This window comes from Merops nubicus, unplaced genomic scaffold (genome assembly GCF_000691845.1).
Source record: "Merops nubicus isolate BGI_N331 unplaced genomic scaffold, ASM69184v1 scaffold6166, whole genome shotgun sequence".
NCBI lineage: Eukaryota > Metazoa > Chordata > Aves > Coraciiformes > Meropidae > Merops > Merops nubicus.
Window position 1 is genome coordinate 74,374 of NW_008612944.1, and position 27,751 is coordinate 102,124.

Genomic DNA, 27,751 nt, shown 5'->3' on the forward strand with positions numbered 1-27,751 from the left:
GTTCCAAAGGGATTGTAGAGACATCCTTTTCAAGGGGAGAAGTAGTTTTGAAGATTTACATCACATGTGAATGTGTTATAGGATATATTTTGTTTGCCTGTTTTTTCCCCTATCTGAAATTTAAAAGTTTCATAACCAATTATACGTAAAATTCATGGCTCTAATTGAATGACTGGAAGGACTGGAGTTAGAAAAAGCTCGTGAACATTTTCACATCCTGACATAATTAAAGAAAATAGATACTGAAACTCAGCCTGCTGGATGTTGGTAGGGAAGAAGAAAGGATGGTGAAAGCAAAAACAATAGGAGGGCTATAGTGGTTGTTCACTTTGAGATATGTTTCATTTTAAAAAACTGACACTATAAACAGTTCTTCATTGTTTCTATACTATAAATGTCTGACTACTCTAGAAGACTGAGCTGCAATAAGAAAACTATTGATCTTTTTGTTTTCTTGATGCAAAATACTATTCAAGTCAGAGATTCTGGATTAATAGCTTTGTAATCTCAACCAAGAAAGACTTAGCATGTCTAACAGAAATGAATACACATACTCTTCATCTCTCCTGGTTAGGTGGAGTATAAAGTGGTCTTTCTATGGACCTGTGTGGTTGATAAAATACTTGATACCCTTAATTTTCATTAAAGCTCAATCCTTCTTGAACTGAAGTACCAATCTCCTTCATGCTGTGGAAATCATGCTATCCTTTTCTTTTGTACTATCTGGCTTTAACCAGTCTGAGAAATATCACAGAAATAGTGGAAGTTAGTCCCTGCTTACTGCTAACAGTTTATGTAGTTACCATCACTACAGAAAATAAGTAGATCCAAATCTGAACAGCACTCACAAACTCCCTTTTGATCTTGCAACCAGAGGAGATGTGAATAGAATACAGAATTTTTAGGGTGTACTGCTACAAACAGCATCAAATATTACACATGGACTCCTCGCCTGTGAAGAGTCAGGCAGTTTTAGTTACTCTCTCTCACCACATGCTGCAATACTTCAAATATGCTGTCACTAAAGACCATACATACAGTTCATTACCACTACTTGCTAAGTAGAGGAGGTGTAAGGAACTGCCATAACATGATTCTGCTTTTAATAGAGTTTCAGAGAAGTGTTTCAGTGACTATCTGCATCTTCTCCATTCTAATGCCAAAGTATTAGGTATCTCTAGTTTAATTAAGATGAAGTTTCCTGAAATAAGTGATTATGATGATGAGCACATATGTACACTGCATACCAACTATTGCCAAGATCTCAGCAGTTTTCTAATACACTTGATGGTAGTTCTACAACTACAGGGTTTGCCTTGGGTTAGAAGCAACTTTTCACACAGAGGAATTTGATAAAAGAGAGCTTCATTATCAATGTAAAGATACTGAGAACACAACTGGTAGATACAGTACTGCTTAGTTTTCTCCCAGACAGTGCAGAAATGAAAAGTTTAGGTATGTTCAAAGTGTTTACAGCCAATTTACTGTCCAAGGATTTTGCTAGCAGCAGGCACTAAACAGAAGTGAGACTTTTATGGTGTAGGCATTGGGGTATGTTGTCTTATTTGTTGCACTTCCTTCAGAAAAGAACTCCCAACACTTCATCCCCTATGATTACAGTGGATGAACACACAGTGACCTTTTCAATAGAGATAAAAAAGCTTCCCAGGACAAAAGAGATCTTAATTAACAGAAATGGGACTTTTATTTCAAAGGTCAAAAAGGAAAGAAAAAAAAAAGATGCTTATGAGCCAAATCAAAAGGGTTTGACCTAAGTTATACTTGCTTTTTTCTTCTCACTCCTTTGTTATTTTCTCCTCTTTAAGCACAACAGTTTAAGATGAAATATTATGACTTTTATTTCGAGAACTGCAACGTGCTAAATTTTGTTTCAGGAAAGTCTGACAAAGAGACATTCATCTGCTTTTACAAGCTGTAACTACAAATTTGGGGCAGCTAAATTATTTGTTCAAACATGTCCCATTCTAGCAAAGTGACTTTATGAGGTGTAGGCTTGTTTGTTTTCTTCCGCCAACAGAGGGGAGTTTTTTTATTCTCCTGGCAAGTGAAACACTTCTGTGTTCACCTTAAAAGACCACCACGCAAAACACTGCAGCTTTTAAAACCTGAAGATTGTTTCAGGTCAGCTCTGTGAATCAGAACTTGCACCATCTCCTGCATTATGCCTGCCTAAGTATGTGTATTATTCAGAAAGATTTGCATCTTCAGAATCTGAGATACTGGAAGGAAGAGAATGTTCCTACATTCAGACTTAAAAATCCAAGGATAAATGCAGGCTGAGAGCCAGTTGGCAATAGTTCCCTTCCAGAGAGTTTTCAGGAATTTCCCGTGGTTCATGGAACCACGGGAAATTCCTGAAAATTGAACTGCTACAGAATAAAATTGAATAGGGCAAAGTTATTGAAAAGGTGATTTATGGGAAGAGTCTACATTTGCAATTCCAAAGTAAGAACACTAAATTAAGAGAACTGCTTCCTCTCAGAGCCGCAAACAGCACAATACCATCAAAGGGGACAGATGGTCATTAACCAAATGAACAGGGCTCTCAGCAGAGGTGAAGGTGCACTGTTTCACAGCGAAGAGCTGCAGCAGCAGCATTCAGAGGCCTCGGCTCCAACCAAAAGCAGCAGAGGTCATCACATACTGAGGACAGAGAATCACAAACCCCACTGTTTGCTTGGGGCAGAAGGGGTTAGTCAGACAAAGCACTTCAACAAAAGCAAATACACTGTTGGTAACTGGCAGATCTATTAGCAATAAAAACTCCAGGTTAGTGAATGAAAAGCTAATATGGATCTTTATGCTTTAACAAAGGCATTATAAATTTAAAGTAGCTATAATATATGATGTAAATAAAATTACACTACACACACTTGAAAGACCAGAACATATTTTGACACTAACATATTAAGAAATTTAATATAAATTGCAATATTAAGAAATTTAATATAAACTGCAAATATGAAACATCATCTGTATGCCATGTTTATGTCATACTTGTTTTGAACACACTTGAGCGGTTGTTTAGTTTCAGTATGATTTTTGATGAACTAAAATAATCAAAGGATGAAAGAAATCCATGATTATCTACTATTAAGTGAATAACAAACATACATTGTATTTTGTAATTTTTTTTACAGTTCAATGTTGTAAACAAACATTGCATTTTTATAACAATGTGTGCAGGGCATTTACACACCCAGAAAAAAAACAGTGCTTAGATATTTTGGTTTTTTTTTTTAGCACAAATCAGAAAATGAAGTTAGGAGAGCAGCCTTATGTATAAAATCATAATTAAATAGAATCCTGATAAAGATGTGCTACGGAAAAGAAAGAAAAATAAGTGATACAAAAGTTATTAAGAGTGAGATTTTTTTTTAAAGATTGCTTAAGCATTTCTAATAATTGAACGTTGAGTATCTTTGAAAAACAAGGGCAGAAGGGAAACAACAAAATAGAGATATAATTACATTCAATCCACAAGTATCAGAGGAAAAAAATCCTGTTAATTTTGTTACAGGTTCAGTCCTCAACACTGGACTTACACCTTTTCCATCTGCAGACCTCCGAGAAATCTCCTATAAAGACAGATGAAGCACAGTAGCATCAACTGAAACAGCTGATTGCCTGAAGCCTATGACAGTCAAATATTGGTGTATCTCACAACACCAGATTAAGATTTTACCCTCCAATTTACTACCCTGCTCCACCTTTGCCAGGTGTTTCAGTAGCAGCACAGAGGTACCAGAAGAAAGCACTGAAGGATGTAGGTTTGATGTGATGTCTCTAAGCCAGAATCCTGCTATGTTCCTGAGGCCCTGTTGGCCAGTTCAGGGAGTACTCAGGATTTACATGGAACTAAAGCAACTGAAATATAGCGGTAGTTTCCTGAAACTGCTGATAAATAAAAAGGGAATAGGCCAAAACTGGAATTGCAGTGCTTTAAACTGACACAGCAAGATTCACTAGACTGCGTTCATCAAAGGACTTGAAACAAGCTGAATTGGGTCAAATTAGAAAATTATATCCCTCTGGCAAGTTAGCATTAATTTTTTTTAATCTCCCTCAATGCTAATAATTTGGACATAAATGCAAAACCAGCCAATTACTCAAGAATGATAATTTACTGCTCAGCTGATCTAAGAGCACATTCTCAGTCCACGCAGTTATAAAACAGAAATGGTACAACCTTCCTGATGAAGGTTTAAAGTAATGCATTTTCGTGTATGACTGCATGCAGAGCTTCAATTTACTGTGGTCACTTTTTGGAGTGTATTTAAGAAGTAGGAGTTACTTGCTTTTTCATGCCTCAATACAATTGCAAGAAACAAGGCGACACAAGGAAACTTTAACATGTAGTCTTTAGATTGTGATTTTTACAAAATTACCTCTTATGAACAAGTCAAAGTTCTAAATTATTTTTTCACTGTACGCTAAGAATTAAAGTCAGATCATATTGATTACAAATACGTGTTTTCTTAGCTTTTAACTACATTCTAAAGCTTTTCTGTACAAGCAAAACAGTAAATAGAAGGATATTTTCCTGGAATTTCAATACCCACTCTGTAGTCCACGTAACTTTGATATGGATGGAAGTTGAAAATAAAAATGAGACCTGCTCTCTCAAATGCTATGACCTTATTGGATTCATGCTTTTCACTCACATAGGCCTAGGGAAGAAAAAAAATAAAAATCCAATACTATAAAACATTTCATTTCTAGCTGAATTAAAAAAAAAAAAAATTAAAAAAAACCTCCACTGCTCATATACCTCATTTCAAGTAAAAGGCTCAAGCAACATAGATAAACAGCATTATCATACAAACTGAAATTGTTTACCTACCTAATGTAGTATAAATTTTTTTGACTACTAAACTGTGACTTTTATAAGGTGATGTAACATTAAAGAGGTAGAAACATGTTAGGTATACAGCACCTAAAAAAGTCTTGCTCAAAGATTGGTAACATGGTCATTTTATCACACTTTGCTTCAGCAAAAAATAGATTCCTTTTATCAGATCAAATCTTTGATATACTTATTATGGGGATCTGCATTACGTCTACTGTTAGTTTAAAACATTAAGCATTGGATACGGAGGGGTTTTGTGTTTGGTTTTATTTTTAAAGTCTGTGTGAGAAACAGCTTTGATAAGCTACATTAAACTGCTGTGCATACCACCTTTGTTCTATTTGCTAAAGCCATTAATGAATAACTAGACATCCATTACAAGAAACTCTTTAAAGCGGGTTATGGCTAGTATGAAATGATTCAACACTGAGAAATTATAAGAACAGAGTTGCTTTGATAAGAAGTACGGTACAATATTTGGGTAAAAAAAGCAAATACAAAAGTGACAGGCTGGAGTCTGGGACACTATAACTTATATGATACTAAAAGTGTTTTCTCGGTAACTGGGCAATTATTTATATAAAGTAAATTGTTCTGATGATTTATACCTTCTGAAAGCAATCCTTGGATTGGATTACAGACAGTTTTATAGTCTGCTTTATCCAATCTGCAGCTACTAAATAAAAATAGCAAAAATATTGGGAAAAGAGCTTGCTATGAAGCTAGAAGGAGACTGTTTCAGGTTTCTATTATCTGTGGAAGATATTTCAGTGACATGTTTTGACAACTTGAAATATATGATGGGGTGTTACACAGTGCATAATAAAGTGCTGTTTAAAATTTCTGCATGCAAATTTGGTATTCTTGTTATTCTGAACATGCACTCAACTGGTGACTAAAAACTTAGCATTTAGTCTATAGAGCTTACCGGGGGAGATGCAAGCCAGCCAAATCTTTCCTCCAATCTATTCATATCTCTATCAAATGCATTTAGGAATCTATAGCGAAGAAGATGATCTTCAGTAAGATTAAACTGTCTTCTGGCATAGTGGTAGCTCTCATTGTTCCCTTTCCTGGGGAAGTCAAGCCATTCTGGATGTCCAAATTCATTACCTGTATTTAAAAATATTAAGGAACTGTGAATGACATGTGAAAATATACTAAAACTGCAGAGGCAAAATATGTTAAAGTATTTCCTTCCTACAAGTATTAAATTCCAAAAAATAATTCTTCATATATAACTGGGTCATTTTAGTATTAAAATGTCTCTCAGAACTCTCACGCTTTTTAACAGGTTTCTTTTGGCCAACAGAACTTCAAGAGCAAAATATCCATGGACTCCAGGGGAAGTATCAAGTGGTGAATGCTCTATGCTATCATGCCATGCTTAAAAAATTCACATAAGGGCAACAGAAATTCAGTTAACTGGGATAGAAATTTTAGAATCACTATGAAACCTAAAACATCACTTTAACAGTAGAAATCCATTTGTTTAGAGCACTTAACAGAAATCCGCACTACCATTCATATAACTGCAGAGACAGAAATCTCTCATTTTATCAGTTAAGCTTCAATCAAAAGACCAGTTGGATGCACTTTGACCACTTTTTCTGGACTTTTTATCCTAGCTATAAACACTCTGGTCATTGTTTTCAGTGGTATAAATATAATTATTAAAAAAAGATTACTTGAATCTTAGTTCTACATTTCCTAGAAAAATTAAAAAATACATCCTAGTTGAACTAGCAGCCTAGATTATCGAGAGTAAAGCATAATGCTTAATGATGATGCTTTCAGTATTTGATACTGAAAACAAGTGGCTGAAGGTATACGACAACTTGAGGACCTTCCAGTATGCATTAATTCAGGAACCTTGCAAAGGGAGCTCCTTTTCCAAACATAACACTCGCTGTCATGAGCATCAGAGATACATTTCAGGCCGGGATGAATCACATTTGAATGCTGGGTTCCTCTGTGTGCCCCACAGTTCAGGTGCCTTTGCATGTGTGTAGACACCTTTGTATTTCACTTTGTTTTTTTACAGCAGTAATGCTTCACAAGTTTGCCACTCTCATCATGATTATCTAGCCCACACAACCATGGAATAAATTTCACTTTAAGGAATTGGTTTATTCAGACTTAAATCACACTCCCTTCAAAATGAAGGAAGAAAAGTTGAAATTTTATCAAGAAAAAGCATAGCTTCTGTTATGCAGAATCTATGAAGTGAATCACATCTGTAAGAGCTAAGGATCCAGAGCAACACCTCATTTGGGACTCAATATTTTGAGTGTTTTTCATGTATCCAAAGTTTTCTTGCTTTATGTACTGTCATTATTACAGTTTGAGACAAATTCAAGTACACTTAATGGTTCTAACTTATGTTATAATCTGCTGCCTAAGCAAACTGTCGTTTTGGACCATACATTTTACACAGGATTTAAATGCATTAAGTACCTTCAAAGTTAAACACACATTTCAAAGCCTGTGATAGTGGATCCATGGCAAAAATTTCAGACATTACACATAACGCCTCCTCACCATAACACAAAGACAACAAATGGTGTACCTGGAAATACATACATGAAGCAATATGGTCAAATTTAAGAGAATTTCTATTAAAAAAAAAAAAGTTCCTAACTTTTCTACAAGCAGTTACTGAAGTTTTGGCAATAAACTGGAGATCTGTGAGCAGACAAAGGGCAGGATGCTGAGTGAAGGCAAGCGCTGTTTCCTGGACTGAAACCCTGCGTGTGCAGACACCATCTGCTGTCTCGCACAGCCTGTGCTGCCTGGAAGGCCCGGAGGATACAGGCAGCAGTGACAGCTACCAACTTAGATTTTCAAAGTGATTTTTGTGTATTTCCATGCTTCTTCACAGGAACAAGAACGAATAGAGAACAAAGGAGAAAGGCTGCATAAGTATTTAGAAGAGTCCTTCACAGTGATATCTGTTTTGTAAATGAACTGACAAGCTATAAATTAAATTTCCTGTTCAAAAGCTAAACCACTAAATTTCATATTCAGCTCAAACCCAGACAAATATGAAAGAACAGAATCATAGAAGGACTTTGAAAATGACCTTGGACTAATGCTGGACTGAGCTCTTAAACTGTGCTAACAATATGGTACAGAAAGTGAGGAAAAACATTGCCACAAAACATACACTGTATCGAACCAAATTCAATAGCCTCCTAAGAGCTGGACAAGGTACTACTGTCTTTCATGATCTGTGCACTGTCAAAAAGACAGACTACATGAGATAGCTCAGCTAGAGATAGCAAAAAACATCAGAAAATCAGAGATTATATGTATCTTGAAAAGATGGCCACAGAAACTGTACCCATTTGTTCAAGAAAAACAGAAAACCAGCAGAAATAAGCAATAGAAGACATCAAGTAAATTAGACTAAACTAGCCCATCATTACAATACAGTATTTCACTGTAAGTGAAGCACATCTCCTTCATGTTTATATAATATACCAACAACCCCACCTCCACTCACCACACTCTACCACAGTTATTTGAATATTGCATTTCATAGTTGTATTCATCTTTAACAACAAACAAACAAAAAAAACAAGTCCAAGGAAAATACAAAAGCAATGTTATTGTTCTAACCATTACTAATGGTCATCAAAACAAGGAATTTAATATAGTGCAGCAACTTGTTAAAAGACTGAATTACTTGCTGACGTCTGAAAGTCATGTTGACGGTCTAAACACTAACTGCTCACACTTTAAATGTGTTGCTGTGAGCACCTCTGGACAGCATACTCATCAGCTTTTGTATATGTTGCTTGATTTTAAAAGGGTCTCTTGATTTCTCTTTTAATAAACAAAAAAGTTCATAAACAATGACAGAAGAAACCTAAGGAGGCATTTTTGGTTCTCTTTTTAAGATGTGGTAAAGGGAAAAGGAGCTAATATTTAGGATGCAATCAGGCCTTCCATTAAATTCCAGAGAGTATTTTCGTACCTGAGATGCATTTAGGCTCTGCACCTTTTAACAATACACATCTCACTTTTTTTTTTTTTTTTTTTTTTTGTTAATTACTATTTTCTTTCCTAATTTAACTTTACAACAAATGAGGTGAGGGTCTAGGAAAGGTGTGGGGGGTACAGTTAACTGACCAACACTTCTAGAGGTAACTCCTGGCACCTGTGAAGCACGCACTGCCCCCTTCCCCATGTTCCACTTCTCATCTCTGACAAGAACCAGCAACGTTCATTTCGTGATAATTGTGAAAATCTCTCAGCATAGAAGTACTATTGGGATTTCTTTTCCTGTAATTAATTTGCTATTTGATGTACAGGTCCAAACTACAGAATGACAAGAAGCCAGCTGCTACAAATGATGCAAATCAAGACAATGGAACTAATGTGGGGGAAGCAGAGAACAAAGCTGAAATTAAACAAAATTTTGATGAGACAAACAAAACCAAAGACAAATAATTGAAGTGCAATGAATACTAATTTTATCTGTGAATAAATTCAAGTTTGCCATTTCCTACATATTGCGCATATTGGACAACTTTACTATGTAAAACATTACAGTATCACAATTCCAGCAAATAAATTAACTTACAATTACTATGCATTTACACCACAAAGTAGTTACGCTGCTGATGACTGATGTGAAGCTATGCCCCATGTCATTGAAATTTTCTTGATCTTTCTCCATTAGACATCTTTACTAGCAATTCTCTCTTTAATACAAGGATTTACTAAGTTCAGACTAAGCAGAACTAAAGGCATATGTAGAAGATGCAGCAGGCAATGTCAAAAAATACCTGGCATTTTGTACTTGTTTGTATTCTGAATTAAGTATGACACTAAATACTTCAAAAGCAGTTAAAGCAAGTAGTTTATACATCAAAGGTAAGAAGTTTAAGAGCTGTATTAAGGCTGAACAAGTTTCTAAATGACCTAAAAGATTATGAAAGGATCCTATTTAAAGCTGATGAGCTGGAGACTGGACACATTGGGACAGACTTTCAACAGTTCCATCTTAACGCATTTCTATCAAAGTCAAGTAATGCCAACTTATGCAAGCCACTTAATAAATCTTTCAGGAGTTGTAACTGATAGGAATTTAACTTCACTACCTTCTGAACCATGATGACAATGCAACAATCTGCAGATTATAAATAGAATCAATGTAGATCTAGATAGCATATGATATTTACTCTATTAAAAAAAAATCAATTACAAATATTTTCCCTAGTTGTGAAACTCTTGGACATCAAGCAATTCTGATACTTTGTATTTGCTCATGTTTGTACAGAATCTTCTTCAGCACCTTAAGTAATTAAGCTTAACATTCATACTGCCAAAATGAAACTCTACTGCTTTCAAGTTACAAGACAATGAGCTTCATTACAAATATTCATTTAATATTGTCACCCATGCAACAATATAATAAAGTGAAATTCCATATGGACTCCTGTTGCAACACCTGGGTTAGATGGATTAGAGACCTTCATATTTTTTTTTTTCATCTCTCTAGCAGTGGTATTCAATGACATACTGGTCATTGAGAAGACTAACAAAAATTAGTTCAGACAAACAATTATATTGTAATTCTTGCATAAAAACAAGCTAGATGAAGTACCACATATAAGGAAGTGGTAAAAAGAGATATTCATAAAATTCATTCTGTGAGAAAAATATTTTTCTCCTGTTTTCTAAAAATTTCAGATATTTTCTTCTTCCAATCTATGATAAGACAAAAATGAGGATAAATATTGTATTTGTTTTGAAACTTTGATCTTCCATATCTTCCAGGGGAGAAGGGAGGGGATACTTAGCCACAAAAGAGCACAAGCATGTCCCTGAAGTACCAGACATAGGAAAGTACTGAGCCCTTAAAATGGTTACTCTAGATCACACCCACAAGGGACACAGCACTCTGTCCACATTAGCTGCCTAGAAGAACCAGGGCAGGTACCAAACAAGATTTTGAAGAATTCCCTGGTTTGCCAGTTTGTCGACTTGTTGCTCCTGGAAGAAATCTTTCAGTTTGCCTAGAAATGCAGTTTCTTGTTCTTCCACCAGTATAACATCAATTTATATAGCATGAAATGGAGTCTTCTTCTATAATATTTTTTTCTGCTTTTACAGCCACTCTTTTCTTTAGCACTTCTCAATAGTAACTGTTATCACAACAAAGTGTTTGGAAGTATGGCTTTTACACTATTCAGCTGTGACATTCCAGTCCTATTTCTTAATACAAGAGCAAACCCTATTGAATCAGAATTAAATGTTTACTTAGTTGCCCATTTCCAACAGTGGCCAAAAGCACATGCCTAGAAAATGACCAAAGAATAAAAGAAAAAAAAAAATGATGCTTCCTTTTAACACTCCACCAGCATCCATTTCAGCCTCATCACTTTTAGGACATGACGATGATCCTTTTTATTTTTTTTCCCTTTTTTCTTCCCCCTCCCCCCTTAAAGATTATACTTCATGAATAAAACTAAGATGGAAGCCTGTACTACATTTTCACACCATCAGCATAGAGAGGTTGCAACTTCAAATGCCCTATCTAACATCTGAATATCCAAGCTTTTAAATAGAGAACAAATCTCTGAGGCTTTAAGCCTTCTCCTCTGCTCTGAAAAATCCTGAAAAAAAATATGATGGTGGTCCTTCCTAACATCATATGGACCAAACTGCCATTTCTTCCAAATTCTATGATTAAATGTAAAAGCTCTGAAGAAAATTAGAGGAAAAAAAATTGAAATCAGTTGTATTAAAAAAAACCCTTCAATATAACTTGAAATAAATTTTCAAAATGTTATCCTTGGACACATGAACTACACTTTTTTTTCTTTTTAACTATGGGTAGTTGTGTAACTTTCTGTGTAAGACTGTTTAATAAAATAATATTTGTGTGCTGGGGAATAACTCTGGAAAAATCTTAATTGGGACAATATATCTTGCATCTCGTGAGGTATTTAAAAAAAGCTACAAAACCAGATCACAGAGAAACTGCTCATGGATTAAAAGCATTTCAGAACACAGCTGGGGTGTAGGATACTTGCTTGTTATGATCCTGGAGATTCTGCAGATGACCATCCTTTCACTTACCTGTCTATAATTGGTTTGAATAAAACACAAAATATTTCAGGAACTCTGAAAACTGGTTTCTATTCTTACTTCATAAGAAATAAAAATGCAGAAAACAAGCAATTCTGCTCAGAACTACCAACTCTGTGTACCTGTATTAGGAAAGGCTGGATGGTTGAAGAGCTTGTTTGCATGGAGAAGTAGCCAGGCAGAGTCAGAGGACAGACCATGACGTTGCTTAGTAAGTTTTACTTTACTTTTCAACGGAAGCAGAGCACATGATAGTTACAGCAGCATGTTTGTATTTAGTTGAACTGTATTTACACACAAAAAATTTATCTAGAATAATGTTTACTTATTTGTAGCATTCCACCAAAAGAGTATTCAATGAAAAATTACCAGTGTCATTGATTATACTACTCAGTTCCTAGGGGCATGTTTTCCCTTGAATGCTTCAGTGAGTCGAGCTCAAGTTTCTGCAGTTGATACTAACAGACAAGAAAAGAGTATCATGACAAGTTACCTGGACTACAAGGGACCCTGAGAGGATAGTTATTTTATTAACATACACTTAGAAACTTTCAGTCCTTAAAGCTCACGTTTCAGCAATCCCTTGCCCAGTGCTTGCCTTTGGAGTCCGGACATTCACCAGAAACTTAATTACTCTAAAGAGAGAACTACAACGGATGTCAAAACTAGCAAGCAACAAAAATGTCTGGGAACAACTTTGTGCAAGACTGCACAGTGTCACATAGTTTTACAAGCTTCTCCACACAAGTTGGATCTAAAAGAAGCTGTTAAATTTCTCATTTATTTGAAACACAAAACCTTTTAAACATCCAAAGTGACAGATGTCAGGACTCTTGAAGATATAAATATTAATGAAGCGACATCAAAGATATCAACAGAGAAACCTTCAACTTTTAAAATGTTATGACCCTTTCAAAGAAAATAAAGTGTTATACTTTCATTAACAAATATTAACACAGTACTATGTCTTCACACAACTCTATAAAACTATTTCAAGTAAACAAAGGAAAATACAAAAGTCTTGTTCCACAGAACTGGCAATTTACTATTTAGTAAGGTGATGACGGGGGGAAAAAACAATAGCCATTTTGTAAAAGAAAGAGGACAATGTAGACTGTAGGAAAAAAAAAAACAAACTCCGACAGTATAGTCTAGAATAAAATTCAAAAGACAGAACAGAAGGTGTATTGGGAGAAACTGTGCAGGTTATGGAGAAGATATATGAAGGAAAAAGGATGTTAGAATGGCGAAGTTGACAGTAGTGAAAGATAAAGCAGAACATCAGAATGACAATATTTAAGTTAAATGGTCTTATCTGGGTTAGAGGAAAGACAGGGAAGTAGCAAAATATGCTTCCATAAGGGAGAAGTCATATCCAAAATGATACTTAGTAATTTTGATCATAAGATTAATTTTTTTCACACACATCCAACTTATGCTTACTAGCCTGACTGCAGATGGCCTAGTCATACAATCCTCAGGTAAAACCAACGTACAGAGAATGGCAGCTCTCTTGTCTTCAGATCCAACTCCAACACACAGAATCCACCTGCAACTGGCATATCATCTATTCTGGGAAACTGGCACTACAAATATTTATAACTCATAACACATATTCATATGCAGAATTGATGTAACAAGGTCTTTCATATTTGTATCGTATGACACATCCTAGGACTACATGGATAAGGCGTTGACTAGGAACCCGTTCCACTGTCCACAAATCAGGTGGGTCATGTTTATACCAAAGAAAAAATAATGCCTTACTTTCTTGAAATAGTACAAGGCAGCCATCAGAGAAGACTTCTAGCTACAGCTTACCTCATATCCTCAAAGTAGTGGTGCATTCCCGACATTCCTCCTAGAACCAGATATCACTGCTTTGAGCCCACATTAAAGCTTCCTTCTGCCAGCTGCCTCCTGCATTTAGCCTGAGGCTGGCTCAACCCTATCATACTGAGAACGTATCTATAAAATCCCTAAAAAATATTTGCTTTAAAAAACATCTATGCAAGACCTTCACAATTTTAATAATCTCTCCTTTGCCACAGTTTTGGGTGGACCTGGGTGCTCACTAAGCTATTTTCAGAAACAAAATTCTGTGGTTATTGTAGAAGTCTTTGAAAGGGCACAGCATCATACTGCTAGCTCCACCAACTTTTCCTCACAGAGATGGAAAACACCAACCAGCCAGTACCACAGCTGAAGCAAAGTAGTACCTGGGCACTGCAGCACAGTACTTAAGAGTCCAGATGCTTACCTTTGATGTGCTTAGTCTCAAGGCTGTGGCTGCCCGTGTTAGACTCCTCTGATGTAAAAAAAAACCAATCAGATATATTTCTAAGTTCACATATAACAGAATGGTAGTGACTGAAAGCAACCTCTGGAGATCATCTAGTCCAACCCTCCTGCTAAAGCAGGTTCACCTAGAGCAGGTTGCACAGGTATGTGTCCAGGCAAGTCTTGAAAGTTTCCAGGAAAGAAAACTTCACAGCCTCTCTGGGAAGCCTGTTCTAGTGCTCTGTCACCCTCAGAGTATTTTTTTTTCAGTGGAACTTCCAGTGTTCCAGTTTGTGCCTGTTGTCTCTTGTTCTGTCCCTGGACACCACTAAAAATTCACTAGCCTCATCCTCTTGACACATGCCCTTTAGATATTTTTAAACCTTGATAAGATCCATTCTCTGTGGTCAGACCAAGCAGGTCTCTTTTGACTCCTCTATTTGATTTTTTATTCATACAGATGCACTGATCTTGATATCTTGGATGAAGTGGTGCTTGAGTATTAACCAGCTCTCTTGGACCCCCTACCTTCTCCAGTCTTAACCCATGGGATTCCTCCAAGCAGATCTTTGAAGAGGTCAAAGTTAGCTCTCCTGAGGTCGAGGGTTGCAATCCTATTTATTGCCCTGCTTCTTCCTTGCATGATCCTGAACTCAAGTAACTCATGGTCACCGCAGCCATAGCTGCTCCCAACCTTTACATCCACAGCCTTCTTTTATTAGTACAAGGTTCGGTACTACACCTCTCCTTTTTGGCTCCTCCATTTCCTGCGTAAAAAAAGTTATCACTGATGCACTGCAGGAACCTCCAGTTATCACTGATGCACTGCAGGAAACTCCCGGACTCTGTGCACTGAGTTGTGTTGTCTTTCCAGCAAATATCAGGGTGCTACTACCTACATAGCTCACACTGAACTTCCATACACCTAAGCTATAAGCAAACATTATATATAAAAATATATAACAAATTTATATAAAAATGTAATCAAATGATCTATTTGTTTCAAAACACATTCTACAAAAGAGTTGAAATTACAGGTGTAACTGCTATCTAACTGAAGCCATATTTCAGATATGCAAGGGTATTTGCTTAAGAATTGATTGGGCCAAACAGAAAAATGGCAAAATCAAGCAGAAAACCAGCTACAGAGCTAGGTGTATTGCGTGTGAGCTAGTCCTATTCTGGAACATTTCTATAGGGAGAATGAGGCAAACTGGAAGACTCCCCTGCAATTGTGACTACATTTTCCATGCATTTTCCCACAGACCACTCACCAACATACTGGATGTACTACCTGCTTACTCATCTCTCACCTTCTGAGTGAAAGCTATGCAAATTTTTTTTTAGATATTATGTATTTTTACTATACTGTATACTATATTTTAGATAGTAGTTCATACTAGTAGATTATCATTGCTGTTTTAAAATACATGTTTTCTAGATTTATATGAGGGTAGCCAGGCTGAAAACATAGCTTAAACATCAAACACAAGGTAGTAGTGTTGCAAAAGCCTTTACTTGAGGAGCTGATTTCACATTCTCCAATTGCATTTCATCGATACTTACCCCTACAAAGACCTGCTTCATTTACAAAGTTACCCTAGAGTCAGAAAAACCTGTTTGTGAGCATGGTCCATAGCAGGTCTTCCATATCACAGAATCTTGGGGTTTGGAAAGGACGGTCTGTGTACATCATATGACACATCCTAGCACTATATACTTTGTTCTGAGATATGGAACATTCTTCATATGCAGAATTCATGCAAGAAGGAAAGAAAAAGGCAGATCGGGCACTGATTTGGAACTTGTTCCACTGTCCACAAATCAGACTGGTCATGCTTATGGCAAAGAAGAAGAAAAAATGCCTTGCTTTCTTTGAACAGTACAAATAACCCAACAGAAACTACTTCTGGTTGTAGCTCTGAACCTCAAGAACATTGTGCAAAGCTCCTGAAGGAAAAGCAAGAGAGAAATCTGATGGATTTGTGATAGATGCCACCACATCTCATTATGGCATACCGATTGGTATATGAATTTCCTACGCTTAAATAGTGTAAGTTTTAAAGTCCAGATCAGTTCTGATGCATATATAATTAAGTGATCCGCAGTGAATGCATGCAATCCCTTTTAGTCTCTAACATCAGTTGTAAAGCTCAAAGACCTCCTTCTGAGTCCTTGGACAAATAAAAAGAAAAAACTAAACTTAAAAGCCCCACAGACACCAGCACACAAAAAGTCAATATCCTAATCTTGGAATAAAACTTTACAGAAATAGAAGTAGTAAAGAATTTGACATAAACTTGTAACACTCTCATGCAGAAAATCGTAATGTTAGCAGAGAATTTCACTACATTGTGAAAAAAAAAAAAAAAAGAGGATTCAAAAATAAGCCATGTATCACATTTGATAGGAAGCTTTTTATATTAAAATCTTTGCAGGTTCCTAACTCAGCAATTAAACATTATGGCAACATATGCCAAAGAAGATTTTGAACATAATCAATCTTCCAATTACACAGTGTTTAGAAAATGCAGATCAGTAAGATAGAGACATCTTTCCATGGTGTTCTTTCAAGTGTTTTAATTATTATGGAGTTTGACAACACCACTCCAACATCATGCATGTAGTGCTTGGCTAGTGAATCCAAACTCATTATCAAGAAGAAAGGCAAATGTTATGACCTAAATTTGTTAAATTTTTTTAATGTTTCAGAACACAGAAGACCTTTCAACATGAGAAGAATTGTACCCATTTTGAAGTCAGATTTCTTTTACAGAGTTTTCTCAAAATTTGTTTCAAGAAATAGACTTGCCTCAGTGAGCTGATAAAAAAAACCAACATAGCTCTGGCAAAATCCAGCATTCCTACTGTTCAGCAGAGTGTATTTTCTTTCTACAACTACTTCAATTTCACTACTTTGCAGAAAGACATTTAAATTTTTATTGTACTTCTACCTCGAGGCAGAATAATGTAGGCAGCTGATGCTAAATAATCATGCACTGAGGATTTAAGGTTAGATCAGGTTTGTTTGTTGGCTGTTATTTAGTTTGTGGAGTTTTTTATACATAGCAGATGAAAATAAATGCCAACTACTGACACTGAAAAAGATTGGCCAACTATGGCCTTTGTTTCAGGGCTACTGCTGTGGGATGAATGAAATATTAGTCATCTGTAAAAGTCAAACATGCTGGGGAAAATATGAATAAAGTAGCCACATATTGAAAGTCATGCACTTCGCTAATAGTTTAAAACAATCCTGAGACAGGTTGTATCAGTTAACCAATCTGCTTTACTATACAGTTATTAAAGTAAATATGATACACGAGATAAGAGTCATGAAAAGAATTTTATGAGTAGAGAAAGGGCTCTGAGCATGGGCAAGAAGAAAACCGAACACCTCACATGGGCACTTTCAGATGCTTATACTAAACCATTTTCAGACAGCAATATGCTGTATGAGCTGTAAGAGGTAAAAGGGTCCAAAATAAATCCCAGATATGGATGCCTGTGTTTACCAGCTGGCAGCTAGTTTGCATCACTGAAGTTATTTAACCCAACAGCACAGTTTGAACAAAGGAGAAAGTAAATGGTGAATCAGACCCAGCAGAAACTGGAAAAAAAAGGCCAAGTTGCCACACCAGGAGAGGCTGAGGCACTTGCTGAGTTTAGGACTAGCTAAGATTGGACTACCCTGCCAGTCACAGGCAAAAATCCAGTTGAAGCTCTGAGCCAGCAGCCACTGCCTCCTACAACTTTAAGATACTGCTTCTCATCAGCTGGCCCATGCTGCCCTCCACACAAGTCCAGTCTAGCCCACTTAGACTGCCTGCAGCAATCAGCAGAAACTGCTGTTGAGTCCTCCAAGCATAGATAGCTGTTGATCCACAAAATTGCAAAGTGTCACCGAGAAAAAGAGTGATGCTGCTCTCATTTGTAGCCCACAGTCCCACTTCAGGCACTGAACACCAGAGTAACTCTGCATAAGATATTATCTTGGAAAAGAGTGATGAGATCTATGTATAGTCGCTAACACAGATGTTGGTTCAATATTTTCTAGCTCTATTTAAAGACAAAGCAAAACCACCAATCCCAGATCAAAACACAACATGGTATTAGGCATTACTTTTTTGTGCATTTCCACTCAAGACAACAGTGTTTCAGTATGATTTGCTGGGGTTTTAGGACAAACATTTTATTGAATAACTCAAGTTATGACATATTTTGCTTTTAAAAAAAATATCTAACAGTAGTTCAGATAGGGATTCTCATTAATCAGACAACAAATTTAAGTGATTAAAGATGACTGACACTATCCAAAGTCAAAATTAACTGGCTATTTAAGCTAGGAAAATACAAGCCTGGCAAAACTGCCATGTGGAACCGGATTTTGAACAACATGAGGAGCAAAGGGGAAGCTTCAAGAGTTTTAATTTCTCATTTGCACTATGCCAAATTAAACAGTACATTTACATTCTGACTCATTTTCCTTCTGCTTACCAGCAAATAGATGATACCAGTACTATAAGCAGTTTAAATTTTATCAAGCAGAAATAATTTCCTGAATTTTCATCCCACAAAAACTTGACTTTTCCTCTTAATTTGGAAAGAAAACTGGCTTTGAAATATACTGATATTCCAATGAACAAAACTGCCGCCTTGCAGAGTATGTTTAAAAAACAGCATCCTCAGTGTTTCATGTTGGTATAAACATAATTAGTGTGTGTATCAGAAGAATATCTCCCATCAATTCACATACTTTGTGTATTCATTGTCTTGGGTCTTTTTTTTTCCCCCTCCTCTTTCAACATGTTCATTGTTACCTTCAGGGTTTTTTTGTTTGTGGGGGATTTTTTTTTATTTTAAGACACTCTTACATAAGAAATAGAAGAAAGTGACTAGCTGAAGGTGAACTAAACACTTCAAAACAATTTTTCTATGTGATGGTTATTAGCTTTAATATATTTCCAAAGTGCCAGCATAATTGTCTGGTGACAGCATAATCTGTTGCAAGATCTCTACTCATTCCTGTCTACCACAACCAAGATGCTTAAGGCAATATTATTTCTATTGTTTAGTTTGCGTTTTTTTGTTTGCATGTTTTTGTGTTTGTTTTGTTTTTTTTTTTTGTGTGTGTGGTTTTTTTTGTTTGCTTGTTTTTAGGGGTATGTGTGTGGTTTTTGTTTTGTTTTGGGTTTTTTTTGGGGGAGGGGGGTGTTTGGTTTTTCTTTTTATTTGTTTGTTTGGTGGTTTTGGGTGGTTTTTGTTTGTTTATTTGTTTCGCTATGTGGAAATGGATATTGAGTTTTAAATTTTGGTTCCTTCAGAAAGAACAGTTAGAGATCAGTAGTCAGGGTCTGGTACTTTGCCATGCTAGAAAAAAGGGGTGGTTTTTAAGAAGAGTAACATCTACCTAATGAGCAAGAGAACTACATATGGCTATCAGTCAACATGTTGAACTAACCAGTCTACTGTTCAGTCATGAAACAGAAAAGGTGCGGCGCAAATTAAAATGCCTTGTCTAACCCACTGAAGACTGAACTCTGGCCTGTCCAAGGCAGCAGCTGCCCTGGTGTTCCCTCTCCCTTTAACAGGAATAGGGGCCAAGTCTCACACAGTTTTCATACAGTTTTCAAACAGTTATTCCGCAATTTTTGCACGGTATAATGCATTTGTCAGGTGAAAGGTAACTCTACGTGCATGACATTAAAAAAGAAATAAATCAGCATTCACTCAAAATCACTGAGATGTGCTGCTTCCACAAAAATACTTAGTCTTTGAATGCTCACTAAATCAGCTTTTCAAACGTAGCATAGATTTGCAATAGCTTCTCATGGACAATATATAAATGTCTTATATGGATGGAAGTGTTACAAAATTTGATTTTAAACCATCTTAAACCTGATCCTCGAACCATCTTTCACATCTCAGAGCGTAAAGAAAAAAGGAAAGTAAAAATGAAATAGCAACATAACGCTTATCTATTATCAGAATACTTTTAAGACTGCTTACAACACCAGAATAGCATAAAGAAACACTGTAATTAAGAACTAGTTTTTGAAGAGTAATAGCTTCTAAAACTAATCTACAACTAATCACAGACATCAAGAACCTCCAATGCTATGCTTTTAGATTATGAAATAAAAATCACAAATGAAATGTTTTTGTACAGTGCAGACTTTCTACCTTTAGGAAGCAGGTTCCCTGTTTTGAGTACTGGAGGGTGATACTGCCAGTATGGGTGTGCATGTGGAGACTGGAATTAACGAAGGCTAGGGCAGAACGTTGAAAGTATCCCAGATGAATGGATGGGCTGGATTTACAAGTATAATTTAAGTACAGTTCTCAACTCACCTGTACATTAAGCCAACGCCAATACAACTAAGAAATGTATGAAAGGAAACAAAAATACAGAAGAGAAGATAGAGGGAACAGGAAAAAAAACCAAAACAAAACCAAAAACATTTAGCAGGTTTAGATAAAGCCCAAAAGCCGATCAAGCAATTGCTTCATCAGGGAATAGTTTTGGAACCTGAAGCAAAATATTGTTCCTCAGATTAAAAAAAAAAAATAGTACTTAGAGAATTTGTACCGATGGCACCTTTGCTACAAGTACCAAGTGTTTTATAAAATAGCCTCCAAAATCTATAAGATTAGAGAACAACTGTCCAGTGAGGCCTTCACCATATTATTTTTTTTTTCATGTGGGGAGACAGGAAAAAAAAAAAAAAATAGAATCTTGTAGTATTTCTCTTGCAATAAGAGAAAACAGGCTTAAAATACAACATTTGTTGAAATTTTAAACATAATAGGGAGAGAAATTAGACTGTAACTGAATATTACCACATTCTTTGAAGAATCAGTTGTAGCTGAAAATTCCCTTTCTGCATATTTAGTTAATCTTTCACATTCTCCTCCCCTTGTAATTTAAGGCATGCCTTAAAGGAACAGCTTTAAGAGACATCATAAGATCCACAAAATGCAACCTGTTTGTGGCATTATTCCATTTCCCTTCCTTCAGATAGTCATTCTCACTACAGGAAGAAAGACTAGAGAAAAGCTTTTGCCCATCTGCCTCTCAATAATGTCTTTTGATAAAGAGCTTTTAAGAGGTACTCAAGAATCATCAGGCAGAGATTCTGCCAATTTTGTATTTCACCCACCAATTTTCAGGTTTTAGTATAGAAAATTGTTCAAGTAACTAGGAAATCCAAGACCCACTAATGCACTCCAACATTTCCTGATGATTGGCATATTACCCATGTGACTCCAGATACCTATCAGCCCAGCCAAGCAGCATGGATTCACAATCAGAAGCGGAGGATACCTGCTAGACTTCAAACTACTGGTGACAGTTCTTGTTTTTCTATCTAGAAAAGCCTCAGAAGAGCTAAACAAAGTCTAAGAACTTTCTATAAATCATTTGTTGAATTCATCATGTCTCTTCATGCCACCAGCTTTTATGAAAGAAGACACAATTCAGTGTATGCTACTCCTCTCCCGAAGCCAAGAGGAAAACAGAAGCTATATCTGTAGCTGCATTTACATTGACAAGGAGATCATGCCAGAGTATATAGGTCAGTTAGGGACTGAGACACTAAGAGTGAGCAAAGTGACTTGCCTGAAGTGACTGGTGTATAGCTGATATAACAAAAAAGTATCAGTTTTTTTTCCCCCTACAGCTTCAGTTTACTTCCTGAATTTGATGAAAAATCAAACAGAATTTAGTAACATTAAAAAGAAGTCCAATCAATTCCATCTGTGGGGCTTCACTGGGAACTGACCGAGTGCTCTTTCTTATAGGCCTGGTGGTGCAGGTGGGAGAAACGCTGCATTTTGGATGGTGCACCCTTGTGGCAAACGGGGAAGGGACAACTCCGAACAAGAGTCATAGATCAGAATCCCAACTTTTATCTAGAGTTGTTTCCATAAGAAAGGAAAGTATCATGAAGCAAGACTGGTTATCTGACTTAACACTGATTTATTTATTTTTTTATTTATACACATTTGTTCCAAGGAAGTTAGGAAACAAGTGAAATATTTGTAAGTGAATGGTCTAGCATTGTGAACCTTTGAGATTCGGTTTCCAAGGGATATTTGCCATGAACTATCCTCTCTCTTCAATCCATTATATTGTGCCTATTTATTTGCAGATTACGGCTATCCTTTCCAGTTCTGAAATTCAACAATTTGCTATATAAGCAGATGCAAACATTACAGTATTCATATTATATTTGAAACACATTTACATTAGCCCTAAGAGCTGAAGCAGCTTAATGCATAACTAAGCTGAGATCCTTTCAGGATGTAACTAGTCATTCTAGTTTTTCCTTGTGACAGCATGTCAATAGATAAAAAATAAATTTACAATGATAAATAAGAATCAGAACAAATTTTTTCTAGATTACCTTATGACTACTTAAAACATGATAAAATTTGATTTTTTTGCAGGTTTTGAAACAAATACTTCTGAACTAGCTGTATAAAATAATACAAGCCATCATCCAAGGAGCCACCACCAACTTTTCTTCCTTGAGCAATTTTTTCCTAAAAGAATATTATATATTATAACATGTACTGCTCCATTCCCCACCACAGTTTCATGTAATTGCTAGAATCTATTTTGTATGCATTTATTCATTAATTATTTTATTTTAAAATATTATTTCTAAAAATACCATTTCATTTCACTGAAATATGTATGCATTCAAACTACTATACTTCACGCTGTCATTGCACTGCATACAAAGAAGTGATACAGTTTCCTTAAGGCCCAAGCTGAAAATGTATTGCAACCATAGCAGGAGGCACATAATGCTTTCCATGCCTTTAAGACAAAAATTGTCATAGGAAAAAGTACACTTTGATTTCAGAAAAAAACCCTGCTTCAATGTCAGAAAAGTGTTGTGATACAACTGTTTGAGGAAAGCCAACTACATACAAACAATAAGATGATTCCTCCTCTCCCCCTCCAGCAATGCTGTATGGAAATTCAAAGTGACAAAAGCAAAACACAAAACAGAGACAAAGAACCATTAGCGATTACTTGCACAAAGACATTTTCAATTGGACATGTGAAGTATTTCTCAGTAACGATTTTTTCATTCCTTTGTTTTTTTAAAAAATAAACTTGCTGAAGTGATAAATGCTTTCCATGGATATTCAAAAAAGGGAAAATAATCCTCTGAAACAAGTAAAATTACATCTTTATCTAGAAAAACTTATTTGCCAATGTCATCACGCATTCTCTTTTGTTCCATTTCATTTTTTTACACTATGCTGGCAGCTTATTTCACTACTTGTCTTCTTATTTGGATCTTAATGGGAACATTTTATTGACAGAAAAGAATATATTCTTTGAAAACCTGATACTGCATGATAACAATGAGAGGGAGGAAGAGAGATACGGCTGTAACATAAGACTACTAAAAACTCACATCTCCGAGTCCAGCCTCTTAGTATCTATCTCCGATAGGGCTCACATCATCCTGTTATAAACTGAGAGATAAAAAGTCTTCTTACAGAAAGAAAGATACACTACAACTTCTAAAATAAACATACTCACTACAAGCTTTTCTCAATATATATTCCTCTTAGAATTACTTCTAGCACAAGTATTTCCATATTTATATTTAAGCAATGAAGAGGAGTTGAACCTAAGCCCTTCAGTCACATCATATTGTTGTCTGCCACTTGTTCAAGAGTGCCTGGTCTCTCTTACTGTTTTCAGTACGTTTATAAAACAGAAAAGGGGTAGGAACCTACATGACAAAACCAGAAATAAAATGGAACTTAAACCAAGAAGACACTCTTCAGCTGAGAAGATTAGTCTGGGAAACTTCCAGTTTCTTCTTTGAAAAAGCACTTGCAGGCAGGAATAAGAATTACCCCAAAGAGCATCTCTTGTTTCATAGGGAGCTGTTTCATTGTCTATGGACTGACTCAAGTCAGAAGTAGTTAAAATACTTCTACGTAGTAACTCTAAAAAACACTAGTTAAGAAACCATTCAATGGAAATACCTTGCTTGCAGGACCTGCTCTGAATTTCACAGAAAGATGCAAATAACTGTCCTAGCTGGGTAAAAGTTTTGGGCTTCTGGTCATAAAGAGGCTGTGTTAGTGGCCTTGGCTTTGTGAACAATCCTCCATTCTCCTTGTGCTGTTAAGTTACTTGTGTTTCTCCTCCAGCCCTGCACTATTAGGTAATACTTTTAGAAAGTAGTCTATTATATTCAAAAAGACATTCCAACTCAAGAAGTATATGTCATATTCAGCCAAAAAAATTCTAACAAAATTAATTTTGTGTTCAGCCAAAACTAATTTTACCCTCTTCCTAAACTCCCTAATTTATTCCACTATAAATTCCCCCTCTCCCTTCTTGAGAGCTTACTAAAGACAGCTCTATATTCATACACAAGATTAACCTCGTAACACTGCACTGTGAAGTAAAACTAAAATACCTCATTTCCCTTTTATTCTTACCAGTTACATGAGCTCTTGGAAATAATTTGCCTGTACTATATACAGGCAAGCATTTTTTTTTAGATATAGTGAAAGGCAAAGTGACTGTCCTGGGTTCATGAAGCCTGCTGCCTCAGACCAATGCCTCCTCCACAACCGCATTCTCCCCGCCTGCCTCTCCTCTCTCCAGCACCAACACATAGCGACATCCCTATGACTTCCAGTACATGAAAGCATTTTTCTATTAAATCTCTTGGCATATGGAAGTATGCCAAACGCCTTAGTGTACTTTCAGATTTTCTTTTAATAAACCTTAGCAAGGTTATAAACAATTACAACAAAAATATGCTCCAAATCAAAGCATAAAGTAGTCTATGCTTGTAGCGATAAATTCTAGTGACAACTGAAGCCTACATAGTTTGAAATTTCAATCTGAAGATCTCAAAAGACATCTGAGAAAGACAGGTCAACATTTAAAAAGGATGTTTTAATATGCTTTACTCTGCAGCATTTACCACTTCTTACAAAAATTTGCACAGAAAATACCTTGCCCCTTGAAGGTAATGCAAATTGAACGACAATGTTTAAATGCATATTCTAGTAAATTTCTGAGTAAGCATTGGATTGATAGCCTCAAAATTAAGTAGATTTTAAGCTAATAAATAAGGCTCATGGAAATAAGTTCTTGAACTCAAAAATATCGTTTTTTTTTATTCCACTGTCATGACAGAAAGTGTTATCTCAGTTTAAACTACACTGATCTAGGGAATTAATGACACCACTGAGATAAGCTAATTTCCAAACTCCATTCATTAAAATCCAAATTGGAATGTATGCCTAAGGATCTATTATTCTAAATTTACTAATACAAAACTTCACCTGCACAGTCATGTCTCAAGAAAGAAAAAAAAAAAAAAAAAATTCATTACTAAATAACATGTGGGGTTTAATTCTGTTTGGCTCTGCATTGCCCAAAACCAGTGTGAGAAAGAACAATGTGGCTGAGGTAGGGTTGCTGAATAACAGATTCTTATGGATGCCCTTATACCAGCTCACTACAGTTTGCTATTAGTAAATTACTTGATTGAGTTGTAAAGGAAAACTCAGTTTGTGCCACCTCTCTCTCTCTTTAAAAGGCACACTACAAAATATAATCAAGAATTTTTTTTTTTTCTCCTCTCTTTGGTAGATGGTCCATTTTTCTTTTGGCCAAGCAATTGCTGAACCCTTTCCAGATTACTGAAACAGACTGCAAAAATTGAAAGTAAAGCATATCTAGGTCTGGTAAGAGGCTACTGCAGCTTCTTTTCAGCACTGGGAGTCTCAGAAACAAGTAACTTAAAATAGATATGATAAATTATCAGGATCTAAACTGTATGAAGTACAGTGAACAGTAAGGAGAGAAAAGACAAAAGCTTTAACACAACATATTTACCATTGATTGAATGGGGCATGCTTACCCTCCTTTTCCCCTGCTCTTACCCACAAAGTTCATGCACAGATTTAGTTTTTATCAGGTAGACCACTTCTGTAGACATATGGCATCCAGGAAATGAGTGGCCTTCTACAGTAAGCTTGTCATTAGATAAGGTAATAAATTCGAAAAGAAACACTACTCCTCTGCTTTATCACAATGCAGAAGCTAAGTTCTATGTGATAACTACGTGTTACTACATGAATTTACTGAAGAAGGTCCAAGAGGGGGGAAAAAACTCAAACAAGCTTACCCTCTCTCAAAAAGGCATTTTCTTTTTGTAATCCAAATGGAGACTTGGATTTTGAATTCCAATCTTACCTATAGATCAACTTAATATTTACATGAAAATCTTAAAATATATTTTTCTTCCTCTCAGTTTTGCACCATGTCTTCGAACCAAGACCCCAGAGCATTAGAAGCCATATGTTAGCTGTACTAAGTATAGCCAATATTGTTCTGATAACATGCAGTGATAAAACAAATCTTAATGTGACTGTAACAAAAACACTTATCCTCAAAAGCACTCTCTACTCAGAGGAGGGGAACCAGCCAGATTTTTTTCCTCTGAAAAAGCACTATGAAAAAAATTCCTATACTTCCATACAAACATGCAAGAATATTCTGTCCTCTACACAGCTCTTAATTTTGGACAACACCTGAAGACTACAAATATGTGCATTTATATGCAGAAAACTTAATAAACTTGAGATTAATTTTTAAGACAGCTTTTACTACAGTGCTTACACGCTGAGTTAAAAGAGTAAAGGCGCCTGAAAGTAGGCAAACCTATCGATTTTATATTTATTTGAATTCAAGGTGAAGAAACTGAAAAAATACTTAAAATATTGCATTCTTTAGATTTACCTTTAACTATCGAGGGCTGTTTTTTTTTTTTTTTTTTTTTTTTTTTTCCCCCTAAAAGACACCTAATTAAAACCAATGCCATCTTTATACAGCTTAGTTATAGTTTAATTTTTATTATTATTATTTATTTAGAACAGGTAGCAATAAAAGTAGTACTTCATATTTTGTTTTAAGTAACATTCCTGTTTATATTTTAAGCTATATTTCACCATTTTTATTTCAAACTATTAATTCATATTCTTAAAGTAAATGGCAAGCACATTTCCCACCCTGATATTGCTGCTACTGACAGTTTTTGCACCATTCCTTTTCTTGTTTGTCAACATTTTCAAAAGCCTTGTTACAAAGTAACATAAATGTCCCTACAAAGAGAACCATATAAAAGGAATGTTACTTAAAACATTAAATACTACTTTTAATCTTTTATGTCTTTAAATCATAATTACAAACAAATTTAAAAATATCTAAGTTTATCTCTCCAAAATACACACAGGAATAGATGATGCATATCATTTAATTTTGTTTTTTAAGGCCAAAGAGTCTCATACCAAACCATTAAAGAAACTGGTTTAACGCATAAAAAAAACCTCTAGGCATAGAGAAAGTAGATAAGCTACTGTGTAGATGAACTAAAGAGTGAAAAAAGGAAGCTTAACTGATAAATTTTATAATTCTGAAAGAGGTAAATGTCAACCCATGGT

The 27,751-nt window shown here is 35.7% G+C and overlaps 1 protein-coding gene across 1 annotated transcript in view; it reads right to left on the minus strand.

Moving 5' to 3' along the window:
• Nucleotides 1–27,751, minus strand: part of GBE1 (glucan (1,4-alpha-), branching enzyme 1) — a gene marked incomplete at both ends in the record, with an annotated part of 84,455 nt that overhangs the window by 9,751 nt on the left and 46,953 nt on the right. Inside the window, 2 exons of the mRNA XM_008941718.1 lie at nt 4,556–4,691; nt 5,799–5,983. Of these exons, the coding sequence (XP_008939966.1) occupies nt 4,556–4,691; nt 5,799–5,983 (321 nt within the window). The remainder of the gene's footprint in view (nt 1–4,555; nt 4,692–5,798; nt 5,984–27,751) is intronic.